The 16631-nt window shown below is 45.5% G+C and overlaps 1 protein-coding gene across 1 annotated transcript in view; it reads left to right on the top strand.

Moving 5' to 3' along the window:
* The window catches only part of HK3 (hexokinase 3), a 46865-nt gene that overhangs the window by 28351 nt on the left and 1883 nt on the right, over positions 1–16631 (top strand). The window contains exons 11-15 of the mRNA XM_007474119.3: positions 652–947; positions 1602–1750; positions 1918–2037; positions 2730–2825; positions 3181–3280. Of these exons, the coding sequence (XP_007474181.1) occupies positions 652–947; positions 1602–1750; positions 1918–2037; positions 2730–2825; positions 3181–3280 (761 nt within the window). The remainder of the gene's footprint in view (positions 1–651; positions 948–1601; positions 1751–1917; positions 2038–2729; positions 2826–3180; positions 3281–16631) is intronic.

Genomic DNA, 16631 nt, shown 5'->3' with positions numbered 1-16631 from the left:
AGACCTAGACCATTTCTAATGGCCTCTCTCTTCCTGTTTGTCTGCCTTAGAATGGATACTTAGTATTGATTCTAAGACAGAAGGTAAAGATGAATTTAGAACCCAGGTGACCCAGCACTCTGTCCTTTGTGCTTAAATAGGGAAAGCAGGGCTATACTGAGGGCACAGTGGGTATGGGCCCAGCTGGCTCCTCTGCTCTGTGTTCCAAGGAAAGAACGCCCCAGCCCAAGGGGCTGCTGCATAGAGTAGACGCAGCACAGAATTTAGATGCAGTGGACCAGGGTTCAGATATAGACAGTCGGTGGCAGTGGATAGCGCACTAGGACTGGAAAAAGGAAGACTTGGGTTCAAATTCAACCTCAGACCCTAGTTATATGACTCTGGGCAAGACACTTACCTGTTTGCCTCAGTTTCCTAATCTGTAAAATGGGGATAATAGTAGCCTCTGAGGGCAGTTATGAAGCTCAAATGAAATAAAATTTATAAAAATGCTTAGCCTAATGCCGGGCACACAGTTTCCCTTTCTCCCCCTGTGTTTCCTTGAATAAGTCACTTAACCATCTCCTTGGCTTTTAAAGGAACAGGCAGAAGTTCTGGGAGGGGGAGGGGGAGGCCAAGCCAAGCTGAAATCTTCCTCATCTTCCTGGCCAGGTTCAGCACCATCCTGCAGCAGACAGTGAAGCTCCTGGCTCCGGATTCTGATGTCACCTTTGTCCCCTCAGAGGATGGTAGGGGCCGGGGGGTGGCTGTGGTGACAGCTGTGGCCTCTCGCCTGGCATTACATCGGCGTCAGCTGGAGGAGACCCTGGCACCCTTCCGCCTCAACAGTCAGCAGCTGAAGGCTGTGCAGGTCCAAATGCAGGAGGCTATGGTGCGGGGGCTCCGGGGAGAGGCCTCCTCCCTCCCCATGCTGCCCACCTATGTGTGCTCTACGCCCAATGGCACTGGTGAGTGTGCTGCTGGCCCCCCACAATACAGGAGCCCAGGAAGGAAAAGTGGGAATTTCACATCTGGTCCCTACCCCTGAGGCCCCTGAAATTCTATGGGGATGACAGGAGATGGTGAGGTTTTATTTGTGGGGGTCCTACTTCTGGATGGGAGATCCAGTTTCTTTTAGACCCCAGTGCTTAGGTGTTTGACAAGTGTACACTAGGAGAAGGTTGCCAAAGTTCCCCCAATACCTAAAGGCCATGTTGGCAAGTCTATGGTACATGTGCAGGAGGGGTCTGCTCCCCTCCCCCTCCCCACCATGCCACAGGACATTTCTCACATGCCCTGCCCCTCTGCCCAGCAGCCAATGGGAGCGTTTCCTCCCTTCCCTGTCTGGGATAAGGGGGAGGCTCACAGGTGGCAGGCATGAGGATGCAGTTTGGGCACGCTGTCTCTCAAAGTTTTGCCATCACTGCTAAGACTTCCTAAATATATAACTCTTCTCTCTCCAGAATAAGAATAAAAAGTTGGCATCTAAAAAAAAAAAGACTTCTAGACTTCTCCTGGGGGTCTAGTTTCCTTTGGACCTCAACACTTAGGCAAAGCTTAAAGTTCCCCTCCCTCAGGTAAGAAGGCAGGCTCCAGAGGCTGTGGCTTGATTTGTTTTGCAGAAAGGGGAGACTTCCTGGCTCTGGATCTTGGAGGAACTAACTTCCGGGTACTCTTGGTGAAGGTGGGCAGTAAAAGCGAAGGAGGCGTCAAGATCACCAACCAGGTCTTCTCCATCCCCGAGAGTGTAACCCAGGGGACTGGGCAGCAGGTACCAGCTCTGCCCACCAGCCATCACCTCTACTAATGGTTTGGGGCATTCTTTCCCCTAGGCTGGCGACTGGGGTAGAACTGGAGGATCGATGAAGGGGGAGGGAAGGGAGAGAAAGACTGTGGTTCAGTGCCCTGAATCTTCCCTTTTTTCTCTTATTCCTGAAGCTCTTTGACCACATTGTAGATTGCATAGTGGACTTCCAGAAGGAGCATGGCCTGGTTGGGCAGATTCTGCCCTTGGGTTTCACCTTCTCCTTCCCCTGCAAACAGCTTGGCTTGGATCAGGTGAAGAGTCTTGGGAATGTGGAGGGAGGTGCTTAGGGGAGACCAGCAGAAACAGGAATAAGGACAGACTGGGAAAGGATGGGGAGGGGGACCCAGTGGGGAGAGAAGATTAGAATTCTGGGTCGATGATAGGCCAAGTCCTACTTACTACTTGGTTACTAATTAAGCCATTTAAACTTTGTTTCTTGCATTGTTCTACCACTTGCGTGACTCAGTTTCCTTTTCTGTAAAATGAAGAGTCTGGACTTGAATGGCCTTGTGAGATTCCTTCTAGTTATAAACTTGATATCACTGACTTCTCCTCCCTCTTCCCCATTTCCCTCTAATGGTTTTGAACAGCGTTTGGAGAAAAAAAGATGCTTGCTAATGGCTCTGTGTTTACCCTAGTTTGTTCCTAATTCACTCATTCTGGACTGCATCTTCTGGACTTGGCGACTAAAAGGGCCACGTTGTTATCTTTTCTAACTATTTAAAAACCTTTCAGCTAATGAAAATTGAGGGGTGTTTCCCCCAACTCTGTGGTGAAGTGGGGGAAGGCTGTAAATGTAATTTAAAGGACAGAGATCTTGGGGGGCTGGAGGGACTGGGTCACTCTTGGAGGAGGGTCTTAGGACAGGAGAAGGGAGGAGTCTTTGAGAGATCTGCTCTAGGATCGACCCTGAGCGCCTCTTTCTTATATGTCCGGCTTGCAGGGTATCCTCTTGAACTGGACCAAGGGCTTTAAGGCGTCAGACTGTGAGGGCCAGGATGTGGTGGCCCTGCTTCGAGCTGCCATCAGACGCAGAAAGGTAGAGCCTCTTTGGGAAAGGGAGAGGAAGGGTTTGAGTGAGGGCCCCAGGAATCCTCCTGTGGGGAAGATAAGGGTGGGGGGCTCTCACAGGGGATTGTGGAGGAAATCTACTGCTCTGGTTGGATAGAGAACTTTAGCTGGGGGGTGATTCAGGGCTTCCCAAGGGACTGTGGAGGGGTGGAATCTACCATGCTGGGATCCCTAATTCCCCTTAGCACGGACCCAGGTTTCCCTGAAGGCGAGGACATTATTCCCTGCTTCTGGGGAGGGGGTCCTCTTTGCCAGAGGCTGTAGGCCCAGCCTTGGTTGCCATGATGACTGTTGCCTGGCAACTGGTGGCCTTTTGTGCACAGGGAGTGGAGCTGAATGTGGTGGCCATTGTCAATGACACAGTGGGGACCATGATGTCTTGTGGGTATGAGGATCCCCGCTGCGAGGTCGGCCTCATTGTAGGTGAGTAAGTGAGCATCCTTTCCTTATCCCATCTGCCTCTGGTGGGCGGCTCATGGTCCTGATGATGCCAGTCATACAGTCTGCCAGCCCCTTCCTAATGCCTTCGTGGTGCTCCCTGGAGGAGTATAAAACACTTGCCCCTGAGAAGACTCTCACATACCATTAAGAATGGTGGAAGAGTTGGCCAGAAAGCTTCAGGGTACTTGGTTCTAGTGGTATTAGCAAGGAAAGTACAAAGAAAGGGCCTCAGACACTTCCAAGCTGTGTGACCCTGGGCAAGTCACTTGATCCCCATTGCCTAGCCCTGGCTGCTCTTCTGCCTTAGAACCAATACACAGCATTCATTTCAAGGTGGAAGGTAAAGGCTTAAAAAAAGAGAGAGAAGGGAGGCTTCATGGAGGAAGAGGGCTTTTGCTCAATCATACAATCCTAGAATTTGAGAGCTGGAAAGGGAGTCCAGGAGTTATTTAGTCAGCTCAGCCTCTCATGCAAGGCAGAAATCTTGCAATGTGTGTGTCAGAGACAGAGAGACAGATTCAGGCCCTGCTCAGGCACTTCTGGTGATGGAGCAAGCAGCCTATTCCATTTTGGACAGCTTGCATTGTTGGAAAGTTCTTCATTATGTTGAGCTGAATGAATTCATGATGCCTTTTGTCTTCTCTGCTCGAAGCCCTCCGTCCTAGTTCTGCCCCCTCTAACTGCACAGAAGCAGCCTCCTCTCCCTTTTTCAGGATGATCTTTGGGCTCTTTGGAAACAGTGGCCTGAATCTTCCCCCTTTCTTGGCAAAACAGCATTGAACAGTTCCTTTAGCCAATTCTCCTGGGACGTGTTTCCCACTCCCTGCTGGCCCGTCTCCACATGTACTCCTGCTTGTTGATCTTTTCCCCCAAGATGTGGTGCAGAACTGAACAAGCAAGTCACTCTTCCTCTCAGTTCTAGACATTCTCTCTGGCTGTCCCTTGCCTTCCTCATCTCTGCTTCCTGGTTTCCTTCAAGGCTCAGCTAAAATCTTACATTCTGCAAGGAAGCTTTTCCCAATCCTTCTTAATTCTAGTGCCTTCTGTCTCACTCTCTCTTTTTAATCCTTACCTTCTGTCTTAGAATTGATACTAAGCATTGGCTGCAAGGCAGAAGAGCAGTAAGGGCTAGAAAATGGGGGTTAAGTGACTTACCCAGGGTCACACAGTCTGAAGCCAGCTTGATCCCAGGACTTCCTTTCTTTAAGCTTGCCTCTCTATACTGAGCCACCCAGGTGCTTGATGCCTTCTGCTAATGATTTACTTTTTATCCTGTACATAGCTTGCTTGTACAGATTTTTTTTTTTGTTTCCCGCTAGATTGTAAACTCCTTGAGGGCAGGGACTATCTTTTGCCTCTTTTTGTATCTCCAGCACTTAGCACAGTGCCTGGCACATGGTAGGTGATTAATAAGTGCTCATTTACTTACTGGCTGCCAGAACTGAATCCAATGAATCCAGTACTCTAGGTGTGCTCTGACACAAGGCAGAGGACAACAGGACTAACCCTTTCCTTTTGCTTTTATCAGAGCTTTCTTAATAATATGTATTAAAGCAACATTCCTTTTTTTAACTTTCATGTTACACAGCTAACTCATCCTGCATCTAAGCAGTCCATTAAGACTCCCTAAAAAGGTCTTTTTCACACAAACTTTTATCTAGTCACATCCTACTTTTGGGCAGGAGATTTGTAAAAAACTTGCATGTAAGCCTTTATGTGGTCCCTTATTAATTTCATTTTTTTAGATTTGGCCTATCATTCCATCTTAACATAAACACATACACACACACACACACAACAACAACAACAACCTCTATCTTCTTAGAATTGATGTTAAGTATTGGTTCCAAAGTAGAAGTGTGGTAAGGTCTAGGCAATGGGTATCAAGTGACTCGCCCAGGGTCACACAGCAAGGAAGAATCTGAAAACATATTTGAACCCAGGACCTCCTGACTCCAGGCTTGGCTCTCTATTCACTGAGCCACCAAGCTGTCCCTCAGCTTATAATGTAAAAAAAAAAAATCCTGATCAGTCATTAAACATGGTTACTATTCTTTGCATATGCAGATTTGATAAGCATGCCATCTTTACCTTCATCCAAGAGTTTGGACAGAATGAAAATGCTAGTCAAGATAAGACCAAAGACAGAGAGCCCCATGGCACCCTACAAAGGACTTGCCCCCTTAGAGAGGTTGCCATCAATCTCCTAATTAACTCTTGAGTCCAGTTGTCCAACGAACTGTGAGTCCCCCTAATTATACTATCAGTTAGCCCTTATCTTTTCTCATCCAGAGATATCTTTTTTTTTAATCCTCACCGTCCATCTTGGAGTCACTACTGCATATTGGTTCCAGGGCAGAAGAGTGGTAAGGGCTAGGCAATGGAGGTTAAGTGACTTGCCCAGGGTCACACAACTAGGAAGTGTCTGAGGCTAGATTTGAACCAGGACCTCCCATCTCTAGACCTGGTTCAATCTACTGAGCTATTTAGCTGCTCCCTCATCCAGAGATATCTTGCTGAAACATAGACTCACTAGGTCTGAAGAGGCCTTCTGATCTCCTGAAGTCAAGTAACCATTCAAAAAACAAATGAAATGAATCTGGCATCATTTGTTTTCAATGAGCCCAACTGGCTCCTGGTGACATTTTGGAGTGCTGACCTGCCTATCATCCACTGAGTGACTAATCCAGTCTAGAATTCTGCTAGGATGTTGACTTTCAAGGTCAACAGCCTGTGGTTTCTAGAACCTACCTCTTTGGGAGGAAAAAAAAAGCTACATTATTTATCCATCTTCAGACCTGTGGACCCTCCTGTTTTTTCATTATTCCTAAAAGATAACTGGCAATGGTTCAGCACTTACATTTTCAAGCTCTTTCAGTACTCTGGGGTGTAATTTTTTCAGTCTAGGAGACAAACCCATTTAGAGTAACTAGGTGTTCCCTTACATTTATTTCACCAAGATCTTAGCTATTTTTTATTTTATATTTCCCAGTCTGAAGGTCATTCTCCTTGACAGAGAAAACAGATACCAAATGGTAGTTAATTAGTTTTGCTTCCTCTCTCTTATCTGCTATCATCTGCCCGTCTACTAGTTCCGTCCCATCCCATTCTATCCTAGTTCTTCTTGCCCTGGACACAGCTCTTAAAGTGACTTTTTGTCATTGCCATCATTCATGGGAGGCCTGAGCTTGCTCTAGTCCAGGACACACGTTCCTGTGTCACGGACCTCCCTGGCAGTCTGGTGAAGCTTAGGTATCTTTTCTCGGAATGATGTTTTTAGATAATTGAAGGGAATGCTAAAATTCAATTAGAGATTAGTGAAAATAAAGGTGTAATTTTTTTTCCCCATCCAAGGACACAGACCTCCTTCAATCTATCCATGCATCCCTAGCCTGGTTCATGGTCCCAAGGTTAAGCATCCCTTTTTTCAGTCTTTGACCTTTTTGACACTATTTCTATGAGTCCCTGCTGCACATCTGTATCTGTCCTCAGTTATATCCCTTTGCATCATTTTCTTTTTTAATTTAAGAACACATTTGAGCTCATAAGATAGCCTCCCCATGTAGTCATAAAGAAACCTCCAAACCCTTTATAGAAGCTTCCTTCTCTCTTTTCTCTTTGGGATAAAAGAAAGTTGCACAGTCAGAATTTCATCCTTGAACCTCTCATTCTCTTGAACTAGCTCCTCTTTAGGATCTAAGGCCAAGGAATCATGCCTTTCCATTTTCTGAACTCTTTAAAATTCATTCATCTAAAGTCTAAATCATAGATTTAGAACTAGAAAGTCTCTCAGAGATCATCTATGCTGGAGGTGTCAAACAAACACTACAAGATTCCCCAGTGAGGTCTAAAGCAGATTAGAATTTAATTGGTAAATCTTTAGCAAAATAAATAAATAAAAATACAATAGGACGTAGATAATGTTAATATGTGGTCTTGTGGCTCACAGGGAGCCTTAGGTGACATTCATTGCCCTCCCATTCTATTTTAGTCTGATACCACTGATCTGAGCAACCTTCTCATTTTGTAGAAGAAGAAACAGGTCCAGAGAGGATGTCGTACAGCACAGTCAGAAGTAGAACTAAGAGTGTGGTGAAGTGGATGGAGTTCTGGACCTGAAGTTAAGAAGATACAGGCTCAAGCCTTTCCCCTAAGACTTACTAGCTGTGTGACCCATGGCTGTGGCTGGCCAGTCCCTGTTCTAGGCGTTGGCATATAGATGAATATTAATTGTTTTATAGGACCTGTTGTTAGCCTTTGCTGGGGAGTTGCTGTCTGCTTGGAAGAAGAGACAAAACCTTCCTTGAGTGCACAAAGGGGGAAAGGACAGATGACTTATCTTCTGGGGATGGTGATTTTGTGGGGCTAAAGAGACCTATCCATGCAGCGTCCCAGGGAATTCTGGCATGCCAGAAGACCCCCTTTCTTTCAAACTGCCTTTAAGATGATTCTCTAAGCCAGATTCTTGAGCTCCACTCAAGAACATAGCAGTGGGCCAAATACAAAACAGGACAATTACAGATAGAGTTAATTCTGAAATGATAAGGAATCGCTTTAATTTCTTCACCTCTAGGGAGTTATGGGATGCCTCCTCCACGGTTGTGTTTCTTCCTGTGTCATCCCTAATGTCCTTCATTTTCCAACTTAACGGGGAGGATTTAGCGGCGAAATGGTACGGGCAGACAGAGTATTAGACTTAAAGTCAGGAACACCTGAGTTCAAGTCCTGCCCCTGACAATTATTAGCTATGGGCTGGACAAGTCAGCAAGTCTCCCTCTGCCTCAGATTCTTCACCTATAAAATGGAAATAATAATAGCGCCTCCTTCCTGAGGATTGAATGAGCTGATACGTGTAAAGTGCTTTGCAAGCCTTAAAGGGCTACATAAATAATTATGATTACCATTGTTATTGCTATTATAAGGGATATGGAAGAGAGGACGGAGGGCACATGGCATGTGCAACAGCCCAGAGTTGGCACCGAGCACAGCAGGTTTATAGGACAGACCCGCTTCAGGAGAGTCCTCACTCGGTTGGAAGGCAGGATGGAAGTAGTTGTAGCTGGATGGAAGTCTGGATAGGTGTGGGGTAGGGCTGACCTGTAGAGGGCCTCGAATGCCAGGCTGAAGGATCTGGATTTTATCTTGTTTGGTAGCCATTGGGGATTTGGGGGGGGGGTAGTGTGATATGGTCACACCTGTGCCTTAGGAAGATGATTTGATCAATGGATGTGGGAGGGATTGGAGAGAAGAGAGGCTGGAGGCAGAGGCAGCGTTTTATGCTGGTCCAGATGAGGGCAGATAAGAACCTGAAGTAAGCTGATGCTGTGAGTGTGTAGCAGAAGGAAACACTCAAGTGGACATTAAAAAGGGATGAGTTGGTGCTTGATCACGTGGCTCAATGGGGATATGGCTGGGGATGCAGACTCTAAACGATCACCCTAGTGCAAATATCAATAATATGGAAATAGGTCTTGATCAATGACACACGTAAAACCCAGTGGAATTGTACATTGGCTATAGGAGGGGGGAAGGGAGGGGGAGGGAAAGAACACAAATCATGTAACCATGGAAAAATATTCTAAATTAATTAATTAAATAAAGATTTCCAAATTTAAAAAGGTGGGGGATGAGTTGGAGGCAGCTCAGTGACTTGAGAGCCAGGTGTAGAGACAGGAAATCCTGGGTTCAAATCTTGCCTCAGACACATCCTAGCTGTGTGACCCTGGGCAAGTCACTTAACCCCCATTGCCTAGTCCTTATCCTTCATCTACCTTGGAAGCAATACACAGTATTGACTCTAAGATGGAAGGTAAGAGTTAAAAAAAAAGGGAGGGGGAATGAATCTTCCTAATTTCTTGCCCTTGAAGTTCATTTTCCTCCTCTTTTAGTCTTATCTCTCACTCTTCCTCTATGTAGAACCCAACCTCTAGCCAGACCAGAAGCTCTTCCTTGTTATCTGAACATGCTCTCTGGTGTGCCTTTTTCATGGCACTTATTAAGCACTTCTGTGTAAAGTGCTGTGCTACACTGTGGGAGAACAAAGCAGAAAAGTGAGACAATTCCTGCTCACAGAGACCTCTCATTATAATTAGGGAGGCTGCCACATAGAAGAGAATACCACAGCAGAGCAGAGCTTAGGCTACCCTCATTGTCTCCAATTTTACTGGGAGGACCATAGCTAGCCAGCTCACACCAGTTCATGAGAACTAATTGTTAAATTTTCATTATGGACGTTTTACTTCTTGGGAATCAGTAAATACTATAAATTAGGACTTTGTTGTTTTATTAATTGTTTAGGAGTTGTTAGGAAAGAGATGGATGAGGAATTTGCTGGGTAGATCAATAGATAGAGAGCCAGGCCTGGGGATGGGAGGCCCCGAGTTCAAATCTGACCTCAGATACTTTCTGGCTGTAGGATCCTGGGCAAGCCATTTAACTAATCCCCATTGCCTAGCCTTTACCACTTTTCTGCCTAAGAACCAGTGGACAGTGTTGATTTTAAGACAGGAGGTAAGGGTTTAAAAAAAAAGTGAAGAAAAGACAAATCCTAGCCACCTCCCTAGTCCTAGATGCCATCACTTTCTTAACATAGCCTAAAATCACATTAGCTTTTTGGGCTAGTCTTTCTTAATATTGTCTCATGTTTACTTTGCAGTCCACTAAAACCCCTGGATAATTTCCCCACAAACTACTGTCATGGTTATGCTATACCCATCTTACTTGTGAAATTGAATTTTTGAATCCAAGTGTAAGCCTCTATGTTTAGTCCTATTAAATTGCATCTCATTAGATCTGGCTTTTAATGTTCTAGCTGCTGAGATCTTTTTGTATCCTGAATTGACCCCCCAAAGTCATCTCTCTCTCCCAGCTTTGTTCCAGCTGCCAATTTGAGAAGATTGCCTTTTTTGCCTTTATTCTAGTCAAAATATTAAATCTCACAGGGCCTTAGGCAGATTTCTATGGCACTCCTTTACAGACCTGCCTCCATGTTGACATCAAGCTATTAATGGCAACTCATTGGATCTGTTCTAAATTACTGAACTGTTCTATTTCTGGTCTAGCCTGTGCCCTTCTACCTTGATCATAAGGATAAGATGAAAGATTTCAGGGCCTAACCCTAATGGCATTGTAATGAATGAGATTCTCTGAAGGCTATATTTTTAGTTTAAAAATATTAATTTATTACCTTCTGCTCAAGAAAATCTAAATAGCCAGTGGACTCTCTCATGGTCCAAACAGAACTCAAATGGGGCAGAAGGTGGCGGGGCCCAAGAGAGAGCCAGACAAGAGCATGAGCACCCAAGCAGTCAGGTGACTACAGAGCAAGTAGACTTAATTAAGTGTGAGCAACTAAGCAGCTAGAAGGGGAATTAGGTCAAAGAGAGGGACCAAAGTGAGCAGCTAGGTCTCTAGGAAGGAGAGCTGCGGAGCCCCCCAAAAGGATGACTTCCCAGTGTGACATAAATATAGTAATGGAGGAAATTAGCTTAGACTTCAATCTCAGGAAGAGGTGGGTCTTCAGGATGCTAAGGAGCCCTCTTCCGCTCTGCCACACAGTTGCCAAAATGGCTTGACCATAGTCATGTTTTCCAACATGGTGGCTATCTAGTTGATTTCATCACCTAATCATCTTCTTGTTTAGAGACAAATAGGGAGTAGGTCTCCACCCTGTCTGGAACAAAAATAGCCCAGAGAGAAGTCTTTAATCCTTTTGGTTTCAGCCCAGTTTTATAGCCTGGGGAAGAGACAGTTTTGGGGAAGTTTCTCAAAAAATATTTCAATACAATATTAGTTTTCCACAGTGTAAAAAAAAGGAAATGAGGAGAATGTGGTTCTTGATGAAGCCATTTGGCCTTTTTCTGATCATCACTTCCTTTTTTTATGTGACTCACTAAATATTTCAATTTTTCACAATAAAATTCTTTTTGCCAGAATCAAAGACAAAGCATGCTGTCCTATAGTCTGCAGATTCTACTATCTTCCCTCTCTTTCAAAACTGGGCTAACTTTTGTCTTTCTCAAGAGTCTTATGGAACCTTTTCCATTGTCTTATCATTTTTCAGAGTTCATTGATGGTGGTTCAGCCATCACGCCTGCCAGTTCTTTTAGCATCCTGGGGTATAGCTTATTTGGGCTGGGTGGACTAAGGGCTCTCTTCTTCCCTTCTGTTTCCTTGGTTTTCAAATTCCTATTAGTCATTTTTGTTCACTCCTCCCCAATCCAAAGAGCATTCTTCTTGGTAACAAAAGAAAGACAAGAGTAGTTCTGTCCTCAGGTGGTGGACCTTTCCTTCTTTAACTTTCTTAACAAAAAAAAAAGTCTCTTTATAGTGTTTGGTTCCTCACCAGCCTTTCTTATTTTTTCCCCCTTCATTCCTGGTTATTATTACTCTGGATGTTACCATTTTCTTCTATTTTTTCAGTCTCTTTGTTCCATTTCTTGCTGCTATTTGTTTGATCTATTATAATTTTCAGAGATTCCATTACTTAGGCAAAGTTTTTCATTTTCAGTTCTAAGCTATTTATTTTCCTACCAATTTTTTTTTATCAGAACTTTTATTTTATTTTTTCTCTCTTGCTTCATTTCTTCTAGATATTCATATAATTCTTGGGGAATATTCTCCCCCCTCACCCCCTTGAATCTTGCCTTGCAATTGTACAGTTCTTCTCTATCTCTGGATCTATTACATTTCTTCAGAGTAGTCTGTCTCTTGTGTGTTCACTTAGCTTTCCAACTTTAGTTCCTGAATGTGGACTTTGTGCAAGGGTCAATCTTGGCCTTTTGGCATACTTGGAGGTAGGGTGGTTGGCCAGCTTAGTCTTTACTTGGAGTCACCTGGTTTCCTTCTCAAAGTAAGGCCCTCCTGGATCTTTGAGATTCAGAGTGCCACTATGGCACCTCAGGTCAGAACACTGGAGACATTGGAGCTCCTGGTTTTTGGAGGCCTTGGTCTGAGTACTATTATGCCTAGGGTGGTAGTTAGTGCTTTCAATAACTTCCAAGGCCCCCACTGTGGGTTTCCATCCATTTTGGGACTTATCCTAGGGAACCTCTCTTTCTGCTGCCTTGGGTTACACAGCCTTGTAGGCTCCAGGTATTTCTGGTTACACTGAGAGGTGTAGCTTGTTTGCCTAAGCAGAGGGGCTGACTTTCATGGAAGGTCCCCTTTCCTATTTCCCTGTGGACTTCTGGATGACAGTGGGTCACTTTGCCCTGAGATTCCCACCATTTCTACTTCAGAAACCAGTTTTTCCTTATTGGTCAGTATCAGGTCCTCCTTTGGAAGGGTGAGATTATCATTAGGGCAAGTTAAAAATTTTTTGTTAGTTGCACAGCTAGAGAGAAAAGAGAGACAGAGACAAACCGAGACAGACCAATATGAAAGAGAGAAAGAAAAACAGAGACTGAGACAAGAGAAAGAGAGAGAAAAGAGATCCAAAATAGTTCTAGATCCTGGCTCTGATGCTTCCGACCTATGTACCCTTTGGCAAATCATCCTACCTTCCCTGGCCTTAGTTTCTTCAGCTGTAAAATGGGTTAGATGATGTTTGAAACGCCTTTCAAGCTCCACTCTTTCTCTTCAGCAGATCTGAGGTCTAAACCCTTGACCATATCACTTGTTTCTCTTTTTCTCTGCTTCATTTATTTCTATTCAAATGCTCTCACCCAGGTGTGTCCCTGGCTACCCCACCCCCCCCACCCCAATCAGGTTCCTGGATTTCCTCCTGAGAGCATCTTAATATAAAATACTACTCTGTCCCTCCTTTAGTCTTTCTATTCATTTTGTTCCTTGTATGTCCTTCTAGAACTACGGATCCCACTCTACTTCAAGCCTCAGTGATACTTCTGAGATATGCTTCTTTGTGTTAGGATCCCTAGTTTTTGTGTGTGTGTGTTTTTGTTTTTGGCATGTTACCCACACTTTACCGATTTACATTTCTAGAGGCGCAATAGAGCACAAAGCCTGGTGTCAGGAAGACCTGAGTGAAATTTAAAGTCAGCCTCAGACACATAATAGCTATATGACCCTGGGCAAATAAAAACAAAAACAAAACAAACAAACAAACAAAAAACCCTCGGTCTGCTTCAGCTTCCTCAACTGCAAAATGGCGATAATACTAGCTCCTGCCTTCTAGGGTTATTGTGAGGACCAAATGAAATAAGGAACTTAGGGGGCAACTGGGTAGCTCAGTGGCCTAGAGACAGGAGGTCCTGGGTTCAAATGTGGCCTCAGACACTTTGTAGCTGTGTGATGCTAGACAAGTCAATTAACCCCATTGCCTAGCCCTTACTGCTCTTCTGCCTTGGAACCAATGCTTAGTTTTAATTCTAAGACAGAAGGGAAGAGTTTTTTCAAAAAAAGAAAGAAAGAAGGAGCTTAGCACAGTGCTTCTTGGCACAAAGCAGGCATTTAATAAATCCTTTCTTCCTCTATCTCTCCCTCCTTCCTTTCTTCCTTCCTTCTTTCCCACCCACATATAGGTGGTAGGTGGTATAACCCCAGATTTTATTTCTGGCTCCTTTTATGAATTTCTCTGCTGTTTTTCTTCTTCCTTCATGAGGGTTATTTTCTACGGTGTCTAGCTTGATAGCCATCTGTAGCCAAATGTTTCCCTTTTTCCTCCCTTTTCAGTTGAAAGCCCTTTTAATTAGATTTGAAAGATTCCACAAATACGTGTTTTTGCCAGCCCTTATCAAGTGTACTCCATCCTTAGCCAAGAGCCCATCATTTCTGTACTTTAAGCTGTCATTAAGAAATCCAAATTCTGTTCTTCAAGGCTGGCACAAGCATTACCAGTCACTACATGTCCTTCTTCGCTTGCTGCTTCCTGGACAACCTCTCTCTTGATGATATCTGTGGAATCATATAATCATTCCTTGAAGGTAACTTTCCTCCATAAAAGCTTAAGCTTCCTACTGAATGGAAAGGCTCTCAGATCATTATTTCCCTCTGCGTGCTCAGTGGTCTTTCCTCTTCTCTTCCCTTCTCCTTGTAGGTCTCATTCTTCTCTTTCCAGCCTTTCCCTTCTCGAACCTCCTGACACAGGTCGAGGCCTGGGTCTATCTCCTGATTCTTTAGGCTCTCCTACTTGAGCCCTTCTTTCATATTTTCTTTTTAGGAATGTTTCATTCTCCCAGATCGCCAGGAGAATAGAAAGCCACTATTGGAGCCCCTCTACTTCTCTTATGGGAGGGAGACCAGCCTGTACTTGGAACCAGCTATTTATTATGTGGCTTGGCAGCAAAGCAAACATAATGCATTCTATGCAGATCGATGTGGCATTCTCTGTGCCCCCATACTAGCTGGAGGTGAGATTCTCAGGCCTTGGCCCTTACTGGTGCTTCAGTTAGGAAAGTCCCATTCTTTACTTGTGGGATTCCCCCCCACTTTAAAGGCCCCATTTGAGTGCCATATCTTGAACCAGATATCTTGTAAATATATTGAACTCAGCACATCCAAATCTGGACTCATTATCTATGCCCCCTCCCAACTTTCTCCTTTTCCTACTTCTATTTCTGTCAAAGGCCCCACCTCCCAGACTCCACGGCTTGTGTCCTAGGAGTTATCATCCATCCCTCACTCTCTCTCACCCTGCATATCCAGTCTGTTGCCAAGGCCCTTCCATGCCACCTTTGAGTATCTCTCAAGCATGCTCCTTTTTCTCCTCTGACAATGCCACCACTCTGGAGCAGGCTCTTGCCATCCCACATCTGGACTATGGCAACAGCCTGCTGGAGTCTCCCTGCCCCTGTGCTCTCCCCACTCAGATTCCAGAGACCTTCCTAAAAATGTTTGTCGGGCACGTCCCCTTCTGTCCTGCTCAGGGCCTCCTGGTAGCTTCTTGTGCCCTTCAGGATCAAATAGAAACTCTTGCATGCAGCCCCGCCTGGGCCTCTCCTGTCTCCCCACTTTGCTCCCCTTCCCATATCTGCGATCCAACCACACTAGCCCCAGTGTCCTGGAATGCTCTCCCTCCTCACTGCTGCCCCCGGCTTCCTTCAAGACTCGGCTCAAATCTTCCCTTCTGCAAGAAGTCTTTCGGGTTCCCCCTCCTCTCTTCCTCTGAGATCGCCTCAGAGTTACCCTAGATATCTTGTAGGTACACAATAGTCTTCATGTTCGTGAGCTTCTTGAAGGCAAGGTCCTTTTCTTTGCATCCACAGTACTACTTAAGGGAGCCAAAAACATTTATTAAGCACCTACTACCTGCCAGGCGCTGGATTAAGTGCCAGGGATGCATGCAAAGAAAGGCAAGAGACAATCCCTGCGCTCACTGCCTAACGGGGGGAACCAGAGGGAAACACCTCTGCACCAACGAGCCGTGGATAGTGACCCCAGAGGGAAGGCTCCAGAACAAGGAGTTCTGGGAAAGCCTTTCTGGAGAAGGGGGTGGCCTGAGCTGGGACTTTGAGGAGTTGCCTTGATTCCACATATGGTGGGCATTGAACTCCCCTAGTCTTGTGTGCATCAGTCATTTGTGTTTGTATCCCCACTCTGCTCTAACTAGACCATGGTCTTCCGATAGGGACCGCCAGTCAAGAAGCATCCATTGGTCCCCACGTGCCAGGCACTGTGCTCACCAGGGGCCATACAAATGAAGGCTTTGGGGGCAGACAAGAGACATGGAGGTGATGAAGTTCACCAGAGTGGGCAGGGGAGGAACAGCTGGAGAACAGGAAAAGGCCTCCCACAAGAGAGGGAATTTGAGTGGGGCTCTGAAGGAAGCCAGAGAAGCTAAGAGGTGGTGTATAAGTGGGGGCAAGGCCCGCCAGCACCGGGGACAGACATTGTAAAGGTGTAGAGGTGGAAGGAGTGTTGTGATGTGGGAATGGCAAGCAGGTTATTTTAGATGGATTATGGAGTACCTGGGGAAGGATAAAGGTGTAAGGAAGCTAGAAAGGGGCAGCTGAATGGGTAGCTCAGTGGATGGAGAGCCAGGCCCAGAGACGGGGGAGGTCCTGGGTTCAAATCTGACCTCAGACACTTCCTAGCTGTGTGACCCTGGGCAAGTCACTTGACCCCCATTGCCTAGCCCTTACTGTTCTTCTGCCTTGGAACAGATACTTAGTTATTGATTCTAAGACAGAAGGGAAGTGTTTTACCCCCTCCCCCCCCCACCAATCAAAAACAAACACTCCAATCTTCCAAAAAAGGTTATGAAGAGCTTTAAATGCCAGAGATGTTTATATTTGATCCTGGAGGTGAGAGGAAGCCACTCCTTAGGGGGTGAGGGGGCCAGGGAAGGGGTGGGTGGCAGCCAAGGCTGGATTGGGGTGGGAGAGATCTTTGACATCTACAGACGCTGGTACCCACTCAGGCTTCCAACACCACA

This window comes from Monodelphis domestica, chromosome 1 (assembly GCF_027887165.1).
Source record: "Monodelphis domestica isolate mMonDom1 chromosome 1, mMonDom1.pri, whole genome shotgun sequence".
Classification (NCBI taxonomy): domain Eukaryota; kingdom Metazoa; phylum Chordata; class Mammalia; order Didelphimorphia; family Didelphidae; genus Monodelphis; species Monodelphis domestica.
Note: the sequence above shows the minus strand (reverse complement) of the source record. Positions and strands in the feature narration are given on the sequence as shown.